Raw genomic sequence first — 22,500 nt, 5'->3', positions numbered from 1 at the left:
CAAACACAGAGAAAAAACACATTCACAACACACACATAATTACACACATACAGTACACTCACAACAAACACACACGCACACACACACTCTAAACATAGTCTCACACACACACACACACACACACACACACACACACACACACACACACACACACACACACCCTGATATCATGAGCGTATGTCAGCAGCACTTAGTCACCTCCAAGGCCCATCCGTCTTGGCTCTCCTCCGCTGCCCTGTGCGGATTTGCAATTCAATTTGCTTGAGTGATGCCACGGGCCACGGACATCGCTGGGGGCAACCTTGTTTTACAGCCTGAGACAAATTCAATTTACACGCTTTGGGGGTATATGGGGTGAGGTGGGAGAGGGGGCAAATTTAAGACCTGCTTGATATGTGTGCATCAGGACCCTATAGAGGAGAGATGAGAGAAAGGAGTATGGAGTATGGAGTATGGAGAAAGAGAAGCGCTTTAGAGATTATATAATGTGTGTGTGTGTGTGTGTGTGTGTGTGTGTGTGTGTGTGTGTGTGTGTGCATATGTGGGGTTGGATCTCCCTTTTTCACACTGATCCCCGCCATCATCCTGCATGCTGACAGTGCTTCCGTTCTCCACCCACTACTAGCAGAGCCGTGCCACACAGAAATCCATCCGGGCTCGCGCAAACACACACACACACACACACACATATACACACACACACACACACACACACACACACACACACACACACACACACACACACACACACACACACACACACCTTCTGCATGCTACCACCACCACCAAACTCAGCTCAGCTCAACTGCACCGACAGATATCACATTCACACACTGTCCATGTCCATTCGGGAACCCTCGCAGCAGCAGCAGCAGCTCACTGTGACAGAACACGGCATCATGGGAAAGAGTCTCCCATGTCACAGCAAAGGACATTATACTCTGCACTATCTGGCAGCCCCAGCTAGCCAACAGGAAGCTGAGACCGTAGAGATAGAGACAGGGGTGGGGTGTGTGTGTGTGTGTGTGTGTGTGGGGGGCGGTAGAGAGGGAGATGTGGTTAGGAGAGCGCACTTGGAGGAAAGCAGATATAGCCTGGGAGGAGGGGAAAAGGGAGAAAGAGAGAGAGAGAGAGGGAAGGAGAGAAGAGGCATTTGAGGAAAGAGTGCAGGCGGTTCAGGCGGTCTAGAAACCCAGGTCGTCCTAAAAGTGCAATGGGATGGTGTTGTAGGGGGAGGGAGCGGGAGCTGGTGCGCAGGCCATGAAAGATTTACTGCTACGGGCTTTTAGCAGACCTCCAGTCCCTGCTGCAGGCCACAGCCAGCCACAAAACTTCTGACACATGAGAAAAACACTCTCACACACTCTCTCTCACACACACACACACACACACACACACACACACACACACACACACACACACACACACAATGTATAATTGTGCAATGTATACACATATACATATATATATATATATATATATATGTATATGTGTATACATATATATATATATATATATATATATATATATATACTGTATATATAGCATATACCAGAGGGACTGAACACACACACACACACACACACACACACACACACACACACAGACACACACAACAGACAGAATCACACCTTCTTCATCTCAGACACCATGTGAAACACACACACACACACATATAAGTGTGTGCACACATGTGCATATGCCTCCCTCTCCACCCAAAGCCACAGCTTGTTTCAGAGCTCTGAAATATTCATGAGCATGGTCTCAACAGGCAGAGACAAGAGTGGAGAGGGGAGGAGGAGAGGAGAGGAGAGGAGGAGAGGAGTGGAGAGGGAGGAGGAGAGGGGAGAGGAGGAGAGAGTGAGGAGAGGGGAGGAGGAGAGGAGGGAGGAGGAGGAGAGGAGGAGAGGAGGAGAGAGGAGAGGAGAGGGGAGAGGAGTGGAGAGGAGGAGAGGAGTGGAGAGGGGAGGAGGAGAGGAGTGGAGAGGAGGAGAGGAGTGGAGAGGAGGAGAGGAGAAGAAAGGGGAGGAGAGGAGAGGAGGAGTGGAGAGGAAGGAGAGGACACCTTCAGCATACCCCCCATTACCAATCCACACACACACACACACACGCACGCACACACACACACACACACACACACACACACACACACACACACACAGGCTACAGGAGGCAATGTGCATTGGTCAGGCTGGTGGTTGAGTTGTTTGTGTGGAGAGAAGCTGAATGGGGATCATTCTCCATCTTGGAGTGTGACTAAAAACAGATCTCTCATCTAGGCTCCCTTTCCTGTATGCCTCTCGCTCACACACACTCACACACACACACGCATGTACGTACGCACGCACACATGCACGCACACACGCACGTATGTGCACGCACACACACTCACACACACACACACTTATCCTGATGTCTTTTGAAGTACGGGTGTACGAATTATGAATGCCAAAGTATTTTTTTTCAGTGGGCTACGCCTGGACAGCCACTCGAATAAATCAGTGCTAAATTAAGCAAACTTTTTTCTCTCTTCCGCTGCTGGCAAAAAATGAGGCCCTCGGGATATGTTAATTATGATTTCTAAATCACCTCCACAGCGATAACACACTCAAACTGTCCATTATCAGTCGCTATGCACAGCTTTTCACTCTTGTGTGCAGAGAGGCTCTTGAAAGCTGGGGGCGCTTGGGTGTCCTGGGGAGATAGCAGACACACACCTCCATCCCCCAGCCTACACTACTCTGCCTGGGTGAGCAGGCCGCTCCTCTGGGTCTTGTAAGGGTGACTGGCTGGAGAGTTTGGTCAAGTAAAACAATTACCAGCCAATTTGTCCCCTTAATCCCTCTGTGAGAAGAAAGTCCAAATGTGTCAATAATGAAAGGGACAGATCTATGAGATGCCCATTCTCCATCTCATTTCCTCCTCTGTTGGATTCTCTCTCAGAGAGTGTGTGTCTTCGCCCCTCAGACTGTCCTTTGCCATCTGTGCATAGCAGTTTGTGTTGAAGAGTCCGACCTAGAATAGAGTGCTGGAGAAATGAACTGTTGGCCTGACCTAGCCAAAAACAAACCCACACAGACACACATGCATGCACTAGTACACACACACACACGTTCAAGTATGCGCGTGCGCGCGCACACACACACACACACACACACACACACACACACACACACACACAGACATTCACACACACAGACACATGCAATCTAAAATCTAAATGAAAAGTTAATGCACACTCAGTGCAGAATATTAATGCTCACCTCCAACCTTGTGGAGGAATAAGGACAGACAGACAGACCAGAGAGAGAGAGAGAGAGAAATAAAAATACTATTCATGGGACTGATAGAGAGAGAGGGATAGAGAAAAGAGGAATACAAATACTACCTTCTGATGAAACAAAGCGAGGTGAGAGAGGGGGTTGAAGATCAGACATAGCATTCACACTAAAGTCTGCACACCATCTCCACAGTATTAGAGAGAGAGAGAGAGAGAGAGAGAGAGAGAGAGAGAGAGAGAGAGGCCAAACCAGCAGCCTGCTGCCCGCAGGTCATCTGGAGCTCTAACTGGGGCTGCTACTGATCTCAGATCAGGCTGGGCTGTCAGATGGCCGCTTATAAATCAATCGCGGCTCATCTCATCACTGCACACCAATCAGAGGCGCGTCGATAAAGTGCCCCGGGAAAGCCCCCTCACCCACTACCACCACCAGCAGCAGGCTAACAACTGCAAATACACCAGGGTAAATGTCACAGGGGAAAGCCTGTTTGGATTGAGAGGCCGCCTGGCAGACGGGGTGGAGAGCTTGTAGGGGTGGTAGAGGTAGGGACAGGGGGACTGTGGGACTGGTCCTGTTTGTCATCACTCCTCACAAACAACACACAACAGCACAAAACCACACAGGCCTCCACTTTAATTGCACTTCCAAAGGAATAAAGAAATGCTTATGCAATGTGCTGTGTTCTGTGCCTCTGTGTGCTCTACCTGCTTATGGCGTGATTTCTTTTCCTGTGTGACGGCTTTGGCTATACAAGTGCCTACAGTATGTGAATTTGAATTTGGATCTGAGATATAAAGAAAGAAAGAAAATAAAAAAAGAAAGAAAGAAAGAAAGAAAGAAAGAAAGAAACAAAGAAACAAAGAAAGAAAGAGGAGGAGAGGTATACAGCATAGCATGAACAACAGAGAGAAGCGGAACCATAAAGGAGAGAGAGAGATTAAGCAGAGAGAGATGGTGAAAGAGAGCGAGAGAGTGTGAGGCACTGCAGGCTCTTGAGCTAGCTCGGCTGGTGAGTCTGAGGTGGAGAGAAGGAGGGAGGGAGGGAGGGAGAGGGAGAGGAAGGGAGGAAGGGAGGACTGGAGAGTAGCCGCTCGGCTGCCTCCTCAGCCACCGCTGGAGCCGTGTGTGTGTTTGGGCCTCCCAGGGCTTGTTGTGCACATTATGGATGCTAACGCAGGCGGGGGAGACTCTGCCCCAGAGCTCAGCTCACACACACACACACACACACACACACACACACACACACACACACACAGACAGAGGCAACTCTGCTGTGTGAGCATCCCATTGTTTCATACTATAATATTTATACCTCCACGAGAACAAGGTCAGAAAGCTGACAGCCACAATAGACTGAGGCAAGTTTAGAGTGAGATGAGTGGAAAAATATGATCCAACATTCAATCCTTCTACGGTACACTACTGAGCTACTGCTGTGCCTTTGTTAGCCGTCACAGGGTTAGAGAGAGAGAGGAAAAAAGAGAGAGAGAGAGGAAAAGGGGGAAAGAGGGCAGGGGAGAAAGAGAGAGAAAGACAGACAGAGAGAGCGAGAGTGGGAGAGAGAGAGAGAGTATACAGTGCAGTCCTTCTTTTGGTTTATGAGCTGCCAGGGTTGGTGTAAGTAGCCTGTAATCATCACATGAGGCCGATGCCTGTGTTGCGTCAGATCTTTCCAAAAAACTTGTTCAGATGCCGCGCTTACCTCCCAACAGCTGGTTTCCAACCAGCCTAACCCAAACATCCCCCAACTAGCAAACTGCCTCCATCTAGACCTTTGGGAAACTCTCTCTCTCTCTCTCTCTCTCTCTCTCTCTCTCTCTCTCTCTCTCTCTCTCTCTCTCTCTCTCTCTCTCTCTCTCTCGCTCTCTCTCTGTTGTGGCCTCGTTCTCTGACTACCAATTGCAATTTGCTGCAATGACAAAAGCATCTAATGCAGCTTAAGCATTTCTGAAATTCAATGGAAGAAAAAGCACAAATAGTACATACAGTACATACAGTACAGTAGTATGCCGCAACATAAGTGCATATGCATGTGTGTACTGTATATGTGTGCTGCTGCGTTCTGTACACTTCTCTCTCTTTCTCTCTCTCTCTCTCTCTCTCTCTGCCTCTGGCCTGTCTTTCTCTCCGTCCTCGACCGCTCTAGTTAAGAGGCTTGCAGAGATGCCTCCTGAGGTTATGTCGAAGCTGTTAGCAGCAGCACCAAGTCAACAGCGCTAACTATAAAAAGCAAACTCGGCAAACAGGGGATTCAAAGGCCTCCCAGCACCTTCATCACCCCCACCAACACCACCCTTATCCTCCTCTCCTCCTCCTCGCCTCTCCTTTCTCCCCCTTCTCTTCTCTCCCTCTTCCACCTCCCTCCTCTCCTCTCCTCCCTTTATATCCACTTCTCCCCTGCTCCTTCTCTCTCCCTCTTACACCTCCTCTTTTCTCTACCCGCCTCTCCTCTTGCCTACTCTTCTACCATTCTCTCTCTCTTTCTCTCTCTCTCTCTCTTTCTTTCTCTCCTCTTTCCAAATCCTTGGTTGCAGGCCTGCTATTACATTCTCTGCAGGGTGGTGACGTGCAGGACTAACCCTGGGCACATCTCTCTCTCTCTCTCTCTCTCCTCCCTCTCTCTCCCTCTCTCTCTCTTTCTTTCTCTCTCTCCCTTTTTTTATTGGAGCGTTGGGGTTAAAAATAGCCGTTAAAAAAGGGAGCGGCCGACGAGGAAAGAGCGAGGCTTGCGATGGCTGTGCACAAACCACCACAAATGACTGTTCTCAAACATGGGACACATAAATTGGACCTGAGCAGTATGAGTGTGTGCATGTGCATGTGTATGTGTGTGTGTGTGTGTGTGTGTGTGTGTGTGTGAAAAAAAAGTTTCTGCGTAGAATTCACCACATGTGGCCACCACGAACACACACAGTCACACATGCACACACACACACATAAAGACACACACACAGCACTCCCTTCATTTGGCTGACTGTGCCAAAACATGCCTGAAGACACCTTGGAAACAGCTTCAGAAGACAGAACGCTCAGGTAGGGTGCCGTCATCAGAGAGCGTGTGAAGGACCAGAGCGGAGGAGGAAAGAAAGAAATGGAAGAAAAGATGCATAGAAACCAAGACGGAAGGGAAGAAAGACAGAGAGGAGGTAGGAGAGCTAAAGATGAAAGTACACTATTCTTAAATGACTGCTTTTTAATTGCTGAATCATGATGAGATGTCTCTGGAGGGTAGTAGGAGCTGCTGGGTGCTTCGTCAGCCAACGACTCCCTACCGCAACATAACACACACACACACATATACATGCACATACACACAAACACACACACACACACACGCACGCGCACGCGCGCACACACACACATACTCAGAGATATAGAGACTGCAGACTTACAATGTGGTCTCAGAGGAGAAAATAGAACATCTGTGTGCCTGAAGAGACCTAATTACCAGAGTTTGTCAGCCCATTAGTGAAGAGAGGAGGAGAACAAAGGAGGAGAAGTCTGTATCTATACACTTACAGTATACTAACGGACTCTGGGTTTGTGTGTGTATTTGTGCGAGTGCGTGCACGCGTTTGTATGTGTGTGTGTGCGTGTGTGTGTGTGTGTGTGTGTGTGTGTGTGTGTGTGTGTGTGTGTGTGCATCCATATGTATCCATATCACCAATTTGTTAAATCCCCAAGGAACATATTATCAGAGAAGGAAGGCTACTTCAGATTTGGAAAACAAAACATATTCATGTCATAAAATGTAATTCTCAATAAATTGTAAAATTTTCAATAACAAAACACAGACTTATGATGTCAAAGCTGGCTGTGTCCAGTTCTGAAACACTTCCTCTTCTTTGTCACTACCTGGATGCACTGTGCCTATATATATAGTAAGCACTACTTTTCCATATACTACTGTAGCAAAGATCAATGTAAGCCTCTTATATTGGGTGAGAGGAAATATCCACAGGCAGAGCTGGGGAGAGAGAGCCAGAGGAAGGAGAGGGGGGGTAAAGGGGTGGGTGGGGGTTCTTAAAGTCTGAAGCCTCTGTAAATATTGATGGCTGGGGAGAAATCTGGGCCCCACCTCCTCCGTCATCCTGTCAGCTGCCACTGATTGATCAAATCACACCACAAATCCCTTTAAATCCATACAAAAGCCAGCCTGATACGTGGCCCTGCCAATATGGTATGCAAACTCTCTCTCTCTCTCTCTGTCTCTCTCTCTCTCTCTCTCTCTCTCTCTCTCTCTCTCTCTCTCTCTCTCCTCTCCCTCCATCATTGTTTTCCCTCTCCTCCGTCTTTTTTCATTTCCTCGCATGGACATCGACCCCCTTTCACCATCGCATTCCTCCTGCTCCATCTCCATCTCTTTCTATCTCTCTCTCTCTCTGAAACATTACACTAGTTATTTCAGAGGGGGGGGGGGGGTCTGGTGCAAGTCATCCCTGAAGGCTGTCACACACACGTGAGGACATCAATCAGCCACGGCTCCTGGAGCCAAGGTCACCTTGACCAATATCAGCTCTCTCCTCCTCGAGGAGCGTGCCTTGAAAACGCTTCATACTCCTGCATGCCTCTTCACGTTGGGTCACAACATCAATCAGGAGGAAGAGGAGGAGGAGGAGGAGGAGGAGGAAGGGGAGAAAGAGAAGACTGCTCATGCGCCAAGTCCAATGTTTGAGGTTCCGTCGGGACCTGCCACAAAGAGAGGGAGGTCTCTGGAATGAGACACCATACGTTTCAGAGATGTTCATATCTCCCTTAGCACAGATATCCACAGGCACGACCATGAATAGCAGAGGTCTGGGCAAAGAAAATGCACAAAAGCAAAGTGCACATGGCAGTCAGTTTCCTTCCTGTCAAAATGAACGTGTTAATCTTCACAGCCCTAATTCTTATATAAAAAAGATTTGTCAACTAATTACCGGTATACAAAACCAGAATAGTTGCTTTGTTTTTGACTGGAAAAATGCTGTGACTTGGCATGTTTTTCACAACTGTACTGTAGCTTGCCTGAGATATGTTTCGGTTCTCAACAGACACACCAAAGACCAGCAGTAGTGCAGTACTGCCTGCTAAACTGCAGGGTCGCTGACATTTGAAAATGGAGAGCCAGGATGGCAAAAAAAGAAAGGTGCCAGCTTGAGTGAGCTCCACAACCAACCTCCTGAAGACAACAAATTAAACCAGAAACACAGAAAAATGCCAAGCGTAGATATAACAGCAGTGACAAAAAGGGGACAAAGCTAACGGTATGCTTTGTGTGACGTGACGTGAGGCGAGAACAAGATTCCCTCCAAGTGCCTGTTTGTCTGTTTGAAGAGCCGTCTGACAAAGAGGAACAAAAAGCAAACAGATAAGAGCATGAGGCATCTGTTGACCTCCGCAATGTTATCTCACTGGCCCCTTACCACCACCACCGACATCAATGTGGCGCACAGCACATGGCTTCATAGTCCACAGAGGACTTCAAACGCTGTTCATGTGGTCTGTTTCATGCTCCTCTCCCGGAGGTCGATTACGGCTTAATGCTTCAAGGGGCTTTCTACTGCATCAGCATTTAAAGAAGAAAGAGAAAGGAAAGAAAGACGTTCTGTGTGTGTGTGTGTGTGTGTGTGAGTGTGTGTGTGTGAGAGAGAGTATGTGTGTTTGTGTTGAAATGGAAGTGGAACAAACGCATACTTTAACACACAGATGAATTAATGGGTGTGTTTGAAGCAAGGAACAAACTGAGGACGGAAACCATACTGGCATTCCAGATGCATACATGTATACCGCCCCCACCACCCCCACCCCCCCACACACACACACACACACACACACACACATAAATAAATGCATACACCCATCTCATGACAACAGAGATGAGTGAGTAAAGGATACATCAGATAAATCAGGGGCTTCTCCTAATGTGAATGCGAGTGTCATGATAATCATTTCCAGAGAAGTGTGGGCTCCTGTGTGAGCTAGGCTATGAAGGCTGTAGCTAAACAACCCAGACTCCCTGCACATGCCTGAATAGCCTGACCCCATTTAAGAAAAATCAATATGTGGTAACACCTGCAAGACAGCCTTACAAAAGAAGATGGACACAGAAAGGAGAGAGAGGGAAAGAGAGAGACAGAGAGAGAGAGAAAATAGTGCAGTTTAACACAAACTAAAAAGTGCTCTTATAACTTAAGCTGTCTGGATGCTAATTTCTCTCTATTAGGCAGAGAGCACAATGCGTTGTCTTCAGTCAGTAGGCTATGAGGGGCCTTTGTCTGGTGCTACAACTTCAGGCCAGAAGCCGCCTGTGGAGGACAGTCGGAAACATCCATCATTAGCGCCTAGACTCTGCCGCCATTGTCTGTCTGTGTAGGTCAATAAGCTAATTGGCACTTGAATGCCAAGCTGTCCATATCAGCGCAAATACCTTATCTTCACAAGCTCTTCAATACCCTCAAACCAATACTGCTCCTGTGTGCTAGGGGGTGCTGTCCTTCTTTGTTAGGGTTCAAAGAGGTCAAGTGTCTCTATTTACTACAGACATGGACATACATAGGCTAAAATAAAATTGCATGACAAAATAACAGATTGTAAAAATATGTGGTTCTATGGTAACAACTATGTAAATGCTGTAGGCTAGAGCCCAGCAGGCACTCATTCTGAAGATCTGTATTTTTTTTATTTTTATGTCATTCACACAATAACATACAGATGAGTTAGTCCCATTAAAGCTGCCAGCAGCTTCAACTGCGTGTAGGCTATCTGATAGACTGCGTTTATCTCTGAACATTAGCATGAGTCTGGGAGTTCGGTTCCACACAGTTCCCGGCTGTCTTCAGGCAACACCCACTCACCACTCCTATCTAGGAGAGGACTTGGGAGATCATCATTTTACTGAATTTTGCGTCCAGCCCCGGGAAGGTGTAACACCCCCACCTGCAATAGCACGCGCACACATCTTCAGTGGAATAGTACGCACGCGCACACACACACACACACACACACACATATATGTGTGTGTGTGTGTTCTATATATATATATATATATATATATATATATATATATATATATATATATCATCTATCGTCTAACTTCATAGCACTCGACACAGAACTCGGCGATTTTATGCATGGGGAGGTATGTAGGCTATCTGCTTGGAATGGGAACACGACAGGGCATCTTTGCCAACACTCTGTTCTTTTGGAAAGCACGGAAATATATCCCTGCCGACCTCAAATTATAGCCTAGCATGGGCCATGTTAGAAGGCAGAAATTGCCGTTCAGGCTGTCAACCAGGCCCATTTGTTTCTTGAACAGCTCCTGTTGGAGACGTTTAGAGGGATAGAGGTCGTAAAAAAGTCTCGCTACAACATTAATGCCAATGATTGATTTATGCCACGCTGTTAATCAGTCTGATTAAAATGTGTCACCACGGTACAGTACGCTCTCTGCCACTTTGATGTATAGTTATAAGCGCCATCATTTCACTGCATTGGGATTCCAGACTAATGGTATTTTCCGTCCTCTTGTAATGCCATAAAACCCTTTCCCTCGATTGTCACAACACTGTTGCTGGTTGAGAGATTCTCATTTTGGTGCCAAGTTTGAAATAGGAGAAAATGGCACTGTTTAATGCCGCTAATTAAGTTCAGAGTGAACTTTTCAACTTAAAGTGCTTCAATCGCAGCGAGATAATGATGAAACACTTACATTTCATACTGAATCACAAAGCTGGTTGCGCTTGCCAAAATGAATCATGTAGGGTATGATATAAACGAATGGATCTCAACTCAACTTTGGCAACAGTAGGCTAGACTGTATAACCAATCACATGGTCCTTACAAATACATTATTTTTCTAACTCGAACAGGACTTCTGTTGAGCTCCTTGAACTTGAGTCACATTCATCTTTCTATGAACCCAAAAACCCAGGATAAGGTATCATACCAGATGAGCCACAGAATTACAAGGCAGGCATGCGTGTAATCTTCAGTAAATCCTTATTTGCGACCATGTCTATAAAAAACAGACAGTGACATCAGCCCGAGCCGGTACTCTATGCTCCACCTCATCTCTGAGCTGTCACACTGAGAGATCAAAAGACGTGACGGTGTCTCGCACTGGTTCTGGCCAGTCTCAGAAATGAACAGCGGCCCTGACAGGGCCAACTGACACTTCACCGCGCGTATTAACACACTGAACAACAACCACCGGGCTAGCTGAAGTAGGCTAAAGGTTATGTTAACAGCATTAGAATGTTTGTAGTGTCTGTTCTTGTCAGTTAACATGGTACTTTTTATGAATAAGAAAACAACAAAGATGAAGGTCATATCCTTGAGATGTGCAGATTTAAAGTAGGTAAAACAGTAGGCTATTGACAGATTAGCGTCATATGGCATACAGTAGGGTACTTGGACCGACCAGCTAGCCAAGTAAAAATCTAAAACGGATATCTATGTGTGTTAATTAAATTGCACTAGCCAAAATATGTTATTTACCTTTGTTGCAAACCTATGCAAACCTGCCTTCGAACAAACTATGCGAATGTACAAAATAAAATATGATGTTTAAAATTCCGGTTAACATGAAAAGAAACTGTAGGCTACGCTATGAATGTGTCTTATTTTGAAAAGCCTGGTTGAGTCCACTGACAGGTCAATTAGTAAAGTTGCACTTACCGGAGATTTCGCTCTGTGGAAGTCCGGCAACATTGAAACCCTTGCCAGCGTAGAACTGCTTGACATCCGCACAACTCCTGGGTTTAGCGATCGCGTCGCCGGCTCCGAAAACCGGCATGGTGAGGACGCACAGGACAAAAACCACGGTGATCCCCATTCTTAATAGGTAAGCACAGCACAACGAAGTGCAAATCCTGCAGCAAGGTGTTGTGATATTAGCGAAGTCCTGTCATGCGATAGACATCCAACACCGCTATCCGTCCGGTGCTATCCGTGATTAAGCTCCGAGGTTATGAGCGTAATAGCGAGTGCTCTCTTGTTAATGTCAGCTTTATTTGACAGCTTGGCTCGGCGGAAATATTCAGGGAAATTGAAGTGCACGCTGACAAATAAAGCTTCCCGGGACCGCTCTACTCAAGACTGCGGTAACCAGCGGACGAAACAATTAACACTTGGCAGTCAGAGTCCGTGTCCTCTTGTTTTGGATTGATGTTCTTAAACCTGAGGACAAAATGACAACAATTACAAGTTGAAGAATTCTGGTTATCACATATCACAAAATAATATTAACATTATAACACGACAGGAAAAAAGGCAGGCTATATAATGTCAATTATAGATCCGGAGAGCAAAGTCCGACAAGTGGTAGTGCCGATAAGGCGCATTCGTGCTGTTTGCTCCAACGCGGCAAACGTTTGTAGCGGTAAGACAGCTTACTGTTAGATTCGGAGATGCTGCCCCTGCACTCCCACTAGAACGAATGAGGCGGAGAGGGAAAGGCAAGAAAGCACCATCTGCAGGGCACTGACTTTGTGTTCTGAATGCGCGCTTGCCGCGATGCTTCCCCACAGGATGTTGCATCAAACCAGCGACTTAGCCAATAGAGAAAGATTTTATTTTCCTCAGGGATCGGTCACCGGACCCCAGAGCTGTCCCGATGATATTATACTGACTGATAATCCACTCTCATGGGTCTTGTGAAAAAATGGTGTTTATGATAGGATCCAAAATTAGGTCGATATCTGACGAAGCCTGTGCTGTAAACATAGTTGCCATGCCAAGTCACTTATGAAAGCATCAAGCTCGAGTCTATATGAGAATATGAGCACGTTATAGCATATAACTTAGAGCATATTATAAGATCATAAGAGCATATTATTGCTATATTATTTTCATAACGACTATGTCTAGTCACTAAACGTCTTTGTGATCTAACCCTAATTAACTGAATGATGACTTATTGTTTATTGTGGAACATTGGTGGGTGTATGGGGGGATGTGTAAAACTTCGTCATGTCAATGACGATGGATAATATTCTTTAGAGAATTAAACCGAAATCTCTCCAGGCCTTTCTGTTGGTCCACATTGATTTCCCTGTGGACAGTTTGTGGCCTTGTTCATCACCAATGGCATTTAGAGTCACAATGACACATCATGCAAGTTTCCACTTGTTTGACATCCATTCCTTCTCCCTCCCTAAGCAGACTATTTGTCTTCAGTTATTGGACTGAAATAACTGAGCTCTGAGGGTGTGATACAGGAACAGTCTTCAGAGTGCAAAACAACACACTTAATCGAATTACTGTAAATGGTAAAACACAACTCAAAATTTGGTTTGTTTCATCGGTACATATTTGTAGTTGTTCATTGATTGAAATATCATATTGGTAACACAAATCCAAAGCAAAAGATTAAGATATGCAAATTAAGAATTGTAGATGTAACAAATGTAATAATTAAATGTGCACAGGTTTGTAAAAGAAAGATAAAATAATATTTAGGCATAAAAACCAAGCTTGGTGTTCTTTAATTCTGCCAAAGAGCAACAATGGTCCTCTCGTAGTATACATAGTAGTTTGTACGAAACAGCAAAGATCTTACTCAAATCCATACAAACCACACTAGTAAATATATATGGCACATTCAATAAAAACCCACAACTTTTATGAGCCAATTTATAGATTTAATGAGACTGTAATTTCTTTCAAAGCATTTTAGAGGTTGGAGTGTAAATATTGTAAATGTTCTTTGACAAGTTAATTGTCCTCTCGGAATTCACTTGTACAGTGGAAGGGGATATTTGTTGTGAAAGCATTTGTGTTTTTGCATATTTCAGTTATTGTTGGGTCATTTGTGTGTGCATTATGCAAGGCAGTGCATGTTCAAACATGCCTGTGTGTGTGACAGAGAGTGGGTGAGCTCTACTAGACTAGACTGTGATTGTGTTTGTATATGTGTTGTATGTGTATGTGAGTTCTGCCATTGTTTGACAGTTTGCTCAGTGCCCTGCTCTAGCAGGGTGGCTTGTGTGTGTGTGTAACTGTGTATCTGTGTGTATTTGTGTGCATGGGAGCAGGAGTTTCTGTGTGTGTGTGTGTGTGTTTGTGTGTGCATGTGTGTGTGTGTGTTTGTGTGTGTGCATGTGCATGGGAGCGTGTTTCTGTGTGTGTGTGTGTGTGTGTGTGTGTGTGTGTGTGTATTCAGTTGTGTGCTTCTGTATGTGAGTGTGCACGTTTGTACGTGTGCAAGTGTCTCTGTGTCTGTGTGTGGGCGGCGGCTGGCCTTTTGGGAAGGCACTGACAGTGCGCTGTCGCCGTGGACACATGATCAGGGTGTGTGTGTGTGATGGGCAGGCCGGGCTGCTGACTCATGAGCATGCCCGCTCGCTTGTTTGTTCGCATCCTCTCTCACTCGGCGGCAGCGCTGGTGCACTCAGCCCCCGCCGCGCCGGCCGAGTCATAAATAGCCACTTCCTGACGGCTGGCCGGCCAACCGAGTGCTCACCCAGCACACCACCAGCCTGTTTACAATGGCCTCTGTGCCCCGTTTCATTAACGCATTGACGAGGCCCAGGGGCTTTAATTAGAACGCCTTTGACTCACTCCAAAGCGCTGTCTGCTTGTTCTTTCCTGCCACCCACATATCCAGTAACTCATTTCGAGACCTCTTTTCCTATCTGGATGGCATGTTATTTTTAGTGCATGTATTTGTGTCTGTGAGTCTCTTGGGGGGGGGGATGGCTTTACACAAACTGCTCATTATATAATATTGCAGGCTGTACACACACAACACACACAGAACATGGATATGAACATGTCCCAGCAACACAACAGATGAACGCGGCCAGTCATCCCACCACGGCGGCAGCTTTGTTTATCAAAGCTCCATTCACGCGGGCTAAGCGTTCAGAGGCATTTTGTAAAATGTTGGTATTTATTTATTTATTTATTCATAATTTCTTTATGGGATATAAGGGCCACATGTGGCTCCGGGAGTGGTGTCACACTAGAACACAAAGAAAGAAGATCAAACAACACACACACACACACACACACACATCCAGGCCTCATAAAAACATTAAAAAAGCTGTGATTGAGGTCAAAAGTGCTGGACTGAAAATCCCTAACCTTCTCTCCTTCGCCCTCCTCTCTCATTTTGCAGTTTTTATGTGCTCCTTTAAGAGGCTTGTCTCCCTCCCCATGAGCAAAAGGTTCCATGTCGAGGCGAAAGGTTAGCCTGGGTGTCTGTATGGGGGTGGGGGGCAGAGATCGGGGCCCAGCATTTGGCAAGGGGATTATTTAATTAACACACACACACACACACACACACACACACACAAGCCAGGGCTCAGTCACCAGTCGCTCCAGACTCCCTCATTTGAACTTTTATTGGATGTGACCATGAAAGGGCTCTGGCCTAATGAGACACAGGAGGTAGGGGGTGAGACACAGCCGACACGAACACACACACACACACTCGTACACATACACACACACACACACACACACACACACTCGTACACATACTCACATACAGACTGTGATAGAGCACAGTGTGTCTGTCACTTGAACTGGCGGATTTCCCGCCACTATATGAACAAAGGGACTGAATGTTTGAATTAAACGGGTCATTTTACAGTTCTTTGTCCAATATAGCTTACATGCTTTTGCAGAATCTGGTTCACTGTGTCAAAACTCTACACACAAGCCAAATACGACATAACACTTGGTGGTAAACAACTCACATCTACTGTATGTCAAAGTGAAACTCTGAAATAAAAATGTTGCACACATGAACAACAATTACCCTCTGAAATTAGCAGCAACACCCTGATGTACTTTTCTTCTGTGAAACTCAGAAATAGAACTTCTGCTGTAATCAGCTAGCAGTTTTTCTTTTAAACAAAAACGTTTACAACAAATAAAGACAAATAGAATTACAATCAATACAATACAATCAATACTGTAAGTTACTGCAAACAACACAACAATGAAACAACAAATACAGGCCACACTATTGTTAAAACAAAAAGATTGCAAAGAATTGGGGGGTGGGAGGGCTATAGATCATAACCCCACAACATGCATCGCAACCAATGTCCTCTCAGGCTAAGCAACAGAGAAAATATCACCTTGTGGGCCATATCCACCCTTGAACTGACCCCACCTCTGTGTTTTCCCATGCCTCTTGCATAGCTTGCAGAGGAGGCATGTGGGCAAGGGGTAGGCATCCATATAATTTCCATTGTCATGCTGAAAAGAGTTCTTTTATAGGTTTAAGAAGTGGGGAGTGAGGTGGGGCTGCACGTACATATGTGCTGAAACACATATCCACAGGTACCACAAAGGGTCACACACAGAAACAGACCAAACAAACCTTTGAAGAGTAAACTCTCTCATAAACACTCAATAAGTATGTACTCAGATACACACTATTTTTTTCTGGCTCTTTACTGTCATGCAAACACATTTGTGAATTTTCCATGCATACTGGAAAAAAAAAAAAAACCCGAATACAAAACATGTATGCTGCTCATATGATAACATAAAATGACATAAACAAAACATTCTGTTCTCATCCTACCTCGCAAAAAACAGCCATGTCTTCACAAACACAGCCAAACATAAACAGGAAAACTAAATAAAGGGTACACACGTGCACACACACACACCCACACACACAGAGACAGAGAGAGAGAGAGAGTGAAAGAGCATGTGATAGGGTACAGTACGTGATAGGGCACATCTCTGACTGGGGTTTGGCTCCTTGTGGTCGCTAGTGAGTGAGAAGAGATCACGCTCAGCTAGCATCTGAGTCACGCACCTGACAAGGCCTAAACAAGAGCCCATCTGACAGGAAGCGAGCGAGCTGAGGTAACTTTATGCATGTACTTCACTCTGCTATCAGAGACTGTCTCTTTAGATGATGCCTTACATCTGTCACGTTTTTAGAATAAATGTTCTAACAAAATGTAGAAGTTTTCATTAAAGAGTTTAACAGCTCTTCAGTTTTTGGTATATCATGATGTATAATACTATTGGCAAACACTGCAAGAAATGCAGTATATCACACATGTTTGAAATAATTTCAATAAGAAGCTTTTGGAGAATTTGGCTGTGATTTCACAGTGGGGTTGTCAAGGGGGGCTTAAGGCAGAGCTGTGAAGAGAGAAGCTGCTCTGGCATAAAAGAGTGTTACACACAGCAGACTGGAGGTGTCTGTTGGAGTGCTGTCACCGCTGCACAGACACACGCACACACTCACACACACACACACACACCAAGCACATATAGGCAGTTTCACCACAATGCACATGTATGCTATTGCTTGGTGTCCTCTACATCAAAAGGGCCTTGAGAAATTGCTTCATAAAAAAAAAGTTTCCTTTCCTAATGATTAAATAAAAACTTGGTGGGCATGTAACCCCACATGGATAGCATGGAACCATCTTTTTTTGTTTTGATCTGTAGCCCCCCCGCTGGACTGGACCCCCCGAAAGGAGGGTAGGGCAGACACAGTTTTCTGTGAATATCTCGAGAACCGTAGGGCCTAGGAGGCCCACCTTTTTTTTGTATGTTGGTCTTAAGGGGGCCTGTCAACCTATCCCATTACCACTTATTTCATGTATAGCGCCACCAAGTTAAAAATTTTCATCACAATATCTCTGGCTGACATGGTCAAAACTGCACGAAATTGAAAGTGTAGGATCATTATGTCACCCTCCGAATGCATGCCAAGTTTCATGGACTTTCATTCATGGGGGACCTTACAATAAAATAATTTATGTGTACATTTAGTGACCTTACACCAACAAGGATTCCCGGGACACTGAAAGACCGGGGTACACAAAACTTGGTGGGCATGTAACCCCACATGGATAGCATGGAACCATCGCTTTCGTTTTTGATCTGTAGCCCCCCGCTGGACTGGACCCCCCAAGGGAGGGTAGGGCAGACACAGTTTTCTGTGAATATCTTGAGAACCGTGGGGCCTAGAATGACCAATTTTTTATGTATGTTTGCCTCCAGGGGTCATGTAAACCCATTCCATATGCACACATGTGCATAAACAGATATACGCACACACATACATTCACAGTAATCCTATCGTATGACACATACTCACACAGTAGACATATATCGCATGCATGCACATGCACACACACAGGCACATAAACAGGCAAACACACAAGCAATGCACGCACACACACACACACCCACCCACCCACCCACACACACACATAAACATAAACATGTACACGACACATGCACACAATTCAAGAATTTCTCAGAATTATGAACAGGCAAGATGGGGTGGGGTTGTATAAAATGTATTTTACATGTGAAATCTATGAACTAATCATGTTTTGGTACTTGTTGTCTAGCAGATACCAGTGAGAATTGAGTGTGCATAATGCAATTCAGTGAGACAGTTAGAATCATATATGCCTTTCAGCGTGACTTATTTTTGTGGAAAACATGTTCTGGACTGGGCGGCGGTCATATTTTGTACTGCTCTGCGGTACATCTAGTTTATTTTCATTAGACTATTGATTGAATTGACATTGTTGTTTATTATTGCTATTCTCCTAATGTGGTCTCACCAACTATTTAAATTGTTTACTGTTAAATTTAACTTTGTAATGTTGTTATTTGTATGTCGCTTTGGACAAAAGTGTCTGCTAAATACCATAATCATAACCATTACCATAAATACTTAATTCAGAATACATGTATTCAGTTACTTCCCAACACTGCACACACACACACACACACACACACACACACACATTGAACAAGACATGCACAAGGCAGAGTCATCAAACCTTGCTCTCACACACACTCATACTGTGACATTACTCTGGCGTGTGGTCTTGAATGACGTCAACAACAAAGTATACCACTCTACAGACCAATGGGCTCACCAGTATACAAACGACCTCATTCAAAACAATGTCATGGTGACATACTGTACCCACTCATACACATGGTCGATGATCGGGCCATAGTGTGACACACTCATAGCCTACTTCAGAGTCTTTCACGCAGTCATCTTTCACAGCAAACGAGTCAGAGTTTTAGAGATGCTTCAATCTACTGGCTAATCTATGACATCTATGAGGGGAACTCCTCATGGACTCTCATGGTCACCTTTTCAGTGCAGCTCAGCAATCAGCAGGAAAGTACCCTGCTGCAAGTGAGAGATGGACCAGTTTTACAATGCATACCTAATTCAGACATCCTGTCTCACAACAGGTTTGTGCATGACATAAAATCCAGGTTCCAGTTTTAGAGGAAACATCCCGGCTAACATTTACAATGCATACAAGTCATTTTGGCAAATACTTCTATATCCAAAGAGACATGGAGGGACAGTACATGTTTTCTTGTTGTTTATCTAGTAGACATATAGTATGTGATATAAGACATGTCATTTTTGTGTAAGCATCTATTGGATGTTCGTGAACAGTTCTCAGTGGGTTAGTGGCAGACATTATCTCAGATTCAGAGATGCATTCAAAGCCACGACTCTCACTGAGAGATAATGCTGAGGAGAGCAGTCACCTGTGGGTTCTCTTGATCTGTTTTTATATGTAGTTGTTCTCAGAAAAGCCCTTTGAAACAATGCCCCCTGCTTCTTTTAAATCTGTCTCTCAACATGCACTCTGTCTGGAGAGCCACACAAACACATGTGTGTGTGTGTATGTGTGTGTGTGTGTGTGTGTGTGTGTACCTGTGCGATATGTCTGGTAGAGAATTTCTCCTTCCTGAGGAAACAGATCTGTAAATGTGTAATATACAGTAACATTTTAATTCAAGACATTCAAAATGACAAAAAAAAACATGAGTCAAGAATCACATAATCATAAAGAATTATCTTTGTAATTATATTATTACGTAATACAGTACCCAGATACAGTCAATTCAGTAAATGTAAGGTTATGTAAGCATACATGTGGGTCAAATCAACAGAAGGTGATCTTGACACTGAACTCATCATAATATCACATCCCACAGTGACTTGCTGTACTAGGAAGAAAATTCACTGATCATGTCATCAATCAGATTTCCAGCATATAAAATGTTTTTGTTTTTTTTTGGTCTGTGACAATGCGTGATGTACAAAACAGTGACTTGTGTGACTGCTTTCCCCTTTTATCTACTGTGGAATTTTCTTATGAAAGCATAAGAAGCTACTTTTTAATTTCTTAATTTTAAAACATGGTTTGATTTCTGCTGTGGCCTTAGACAACTTAGTAAAAGCAACAACAGTGTCTACCCACCACCTCTCCAAAAAAACATGGTCATATCCGTTGCGTTTTCTGTAACAATATGCTGCTTCAATCAGGTGCGATGTAGATCATTGCACAACCGTTTCCTGCCTACACGTCCCTACTGCCTTGAACGCAAGCTCCACCAGAGAGAGGGGGACTTATCTGCTGGAGATGCCCACAGACTTCATCAGCAGCTGGGCCAAGTGAGGCTCAGCCACCGGCCACGTGGAACTGGAGACCCACGGCGGACACCGAATCAATGCTGTTGTTTGCACACTGATGAGACGGGCGGTATGTGGCTGCCTGGCTGGGGGAAGCAGCACTGTCACACCGTTTTTTCGACCGTTATTGGAGCTGACGTTAAAAGACTGTGAGAAGATAACACAGTTCATCAACAGATACACATATCATCGAACACTAGGCAGGGGAGGGTAGCTGGAACTATTATTGTTATTATTATTATTATTATTATTATTATTATTATTATTATTATTATTAGTATTATTATTAGTAGTAGTAGTAGTAATATAAATAGCATCCCCTTCTTTCCCTCCCCTTTTTATTTACATTCTCTGATAACTTTACTAATTTCACTCTTTTCTCTCTGCCTCTCCCATCGTTATTCTGCGGGGCCCCATTGGATGGCTTGGGAGACTCGGTCCTGGCGGGTCGCTGTGTGGTTTTGGCATTGGTTGGGTCCTGTGGGTTATCTATTGGCCCTGGGCCCCCGTGTGCACCCCTCCTCATGCGCTCATGCACACGCCTTGTCCTGGAAGCACACAGCACGCTTTACTCTCTTTTAATGCACTACATGTTGGGTGACATACATAAACAAAAAACTACAAAACGGGCTAGGGTAAGAGTGGAGTGCAGGTAGATGCCTCATCAGGTGTCTATCTGCATGCCTCACTTATTTTAATGCACACATTGTTGAGGCATACATCTTACACAGGGTAAGTGTGGTGTGCATGGGAAATCCTGACAGATATTCACCATGCATGCCCACTTCTTTAATGCTACATTCTAGATAGACCCCTCAACCTAGCCATTCACATACTGTACATATTTAGGTCAAGAGTGGCGTGTTGGGTGAAGGTCGGGGGGAGTGGGTTGGTCGTGGTAGTGGGGGATGTGTGCATATGCTGGGGCCTGAGGCGATGGGTGGCACGCAGGTCCTCCCCTCTGTCAGCTCAAATCGCAGTATAACTGCAGGGCTGGGTGGAACTGTGGCCATTAATGGGTGCCCAGGTTGGCAATCAGTCAGGCAATCAACCAGGCAATCAGTTATTCCTATTATTATACTTATCATTAATAGAATAATTACAACTCCTCTCCTGAAACCCTCCCTCTCTCCCTCTATGTTCCAGCTTCTCCTCCTGGCCCAACAGCAAACCAGCCTTATACATATAAGACACACACACACACACACACACATACATCCTCACATACTCACTCTGCCCTCACCCCATCCTGACCCCCATCCCAACACCACCTCATTCACACTCTTAGAGCTACCATCCGCACCCCCATCCCCTTCTTTTCATTCCGGTCATCAATTTCATCCCTGATAATCATATCTGTAATCATCCTGGATGCAAATCATCCTTAGCCTTTCTGTTATTAATGTTATGTTGTGTTATGTTTGTGGAAGCCAAGTCAATGTGATGTCTTGTTAAGTTACAGTATGTGTTTATGTAATGTACGTCTGTTAGTCGTATGTAGTATTCATGTGCATGTCGTAGTGTTGCATTTTCTGTAATGTCAATGATGTTTGCAAATAAATAAAAAAAAAAAAAAAAAGACTGTGAGAAGACAGTCAACTCTAGAACTGTGGAAAGAAAAATAAATCTGCTGTGATGCCCTCCAGGACTATAGGGATGTTTCAGTATAATGTTCAGAGAGAGAGAGAGAGTGTACGGTATGTGTGTAAGACAGTGTGTGTGTGTGTATGTGAGTGTGTTAGTGACACAGTATGCAGTCTTACCAACAGTGAAAAAGGTGAG

General features: G+C 44.9%; 1 protein-coding gene across 1 annotated transcript in view; it reads right to left on the bottom strand.

Moving 5' to 3' along the window:
- LOC125300813 (glypican-1-like) overlaps window positions 1–12,769 on the bottom strand; it is a 78,006-nt gene extending 65,237 nt beyond the window's left edge. The window contains exons 1-2 of the mRNA XM_048252946.1: window positions 12,660–12,769; window positions 11,943–12,443 (exon numbers count right to left, since the gene is read on the bottom strand). Coding sequence (XP_048108903.1) covers window positions 11,943–12,099 — 157 coding nt within the window. The 5' untranslated portion in view covers window positions 12,100–12,443; window positions 12,660–12,769. The remainder of the gene's footprint in view (window positions 1–11,942; window positions 12,444–12,659) is intronic.
- Between the last annotated feature and the right edge of the window lie 9,731 nt (window positions 12,770–22,500).

This window comes from Alosa alosa, chromosome 1 (genome assembly GCF_017589495.1).
Source record: "Alosa alosa isolate M-15738 ecotype Scorff River chromosome 1, AALO_Geno_1.1, whole genome shotgun sequence".
Classification (NCBI taxonomy): domain Eukaryota; kingdom Metazoa; phylum Chordata; class Actinopteri; order Clupeiformes; family Clupeidae; genus Alosa; species Alosa alosa.
The sequence above is the reverse complement of the archived record's forward strand: the minus strand, read 5'-3'. Positions and strand labels throughout refer to the sequence as shown.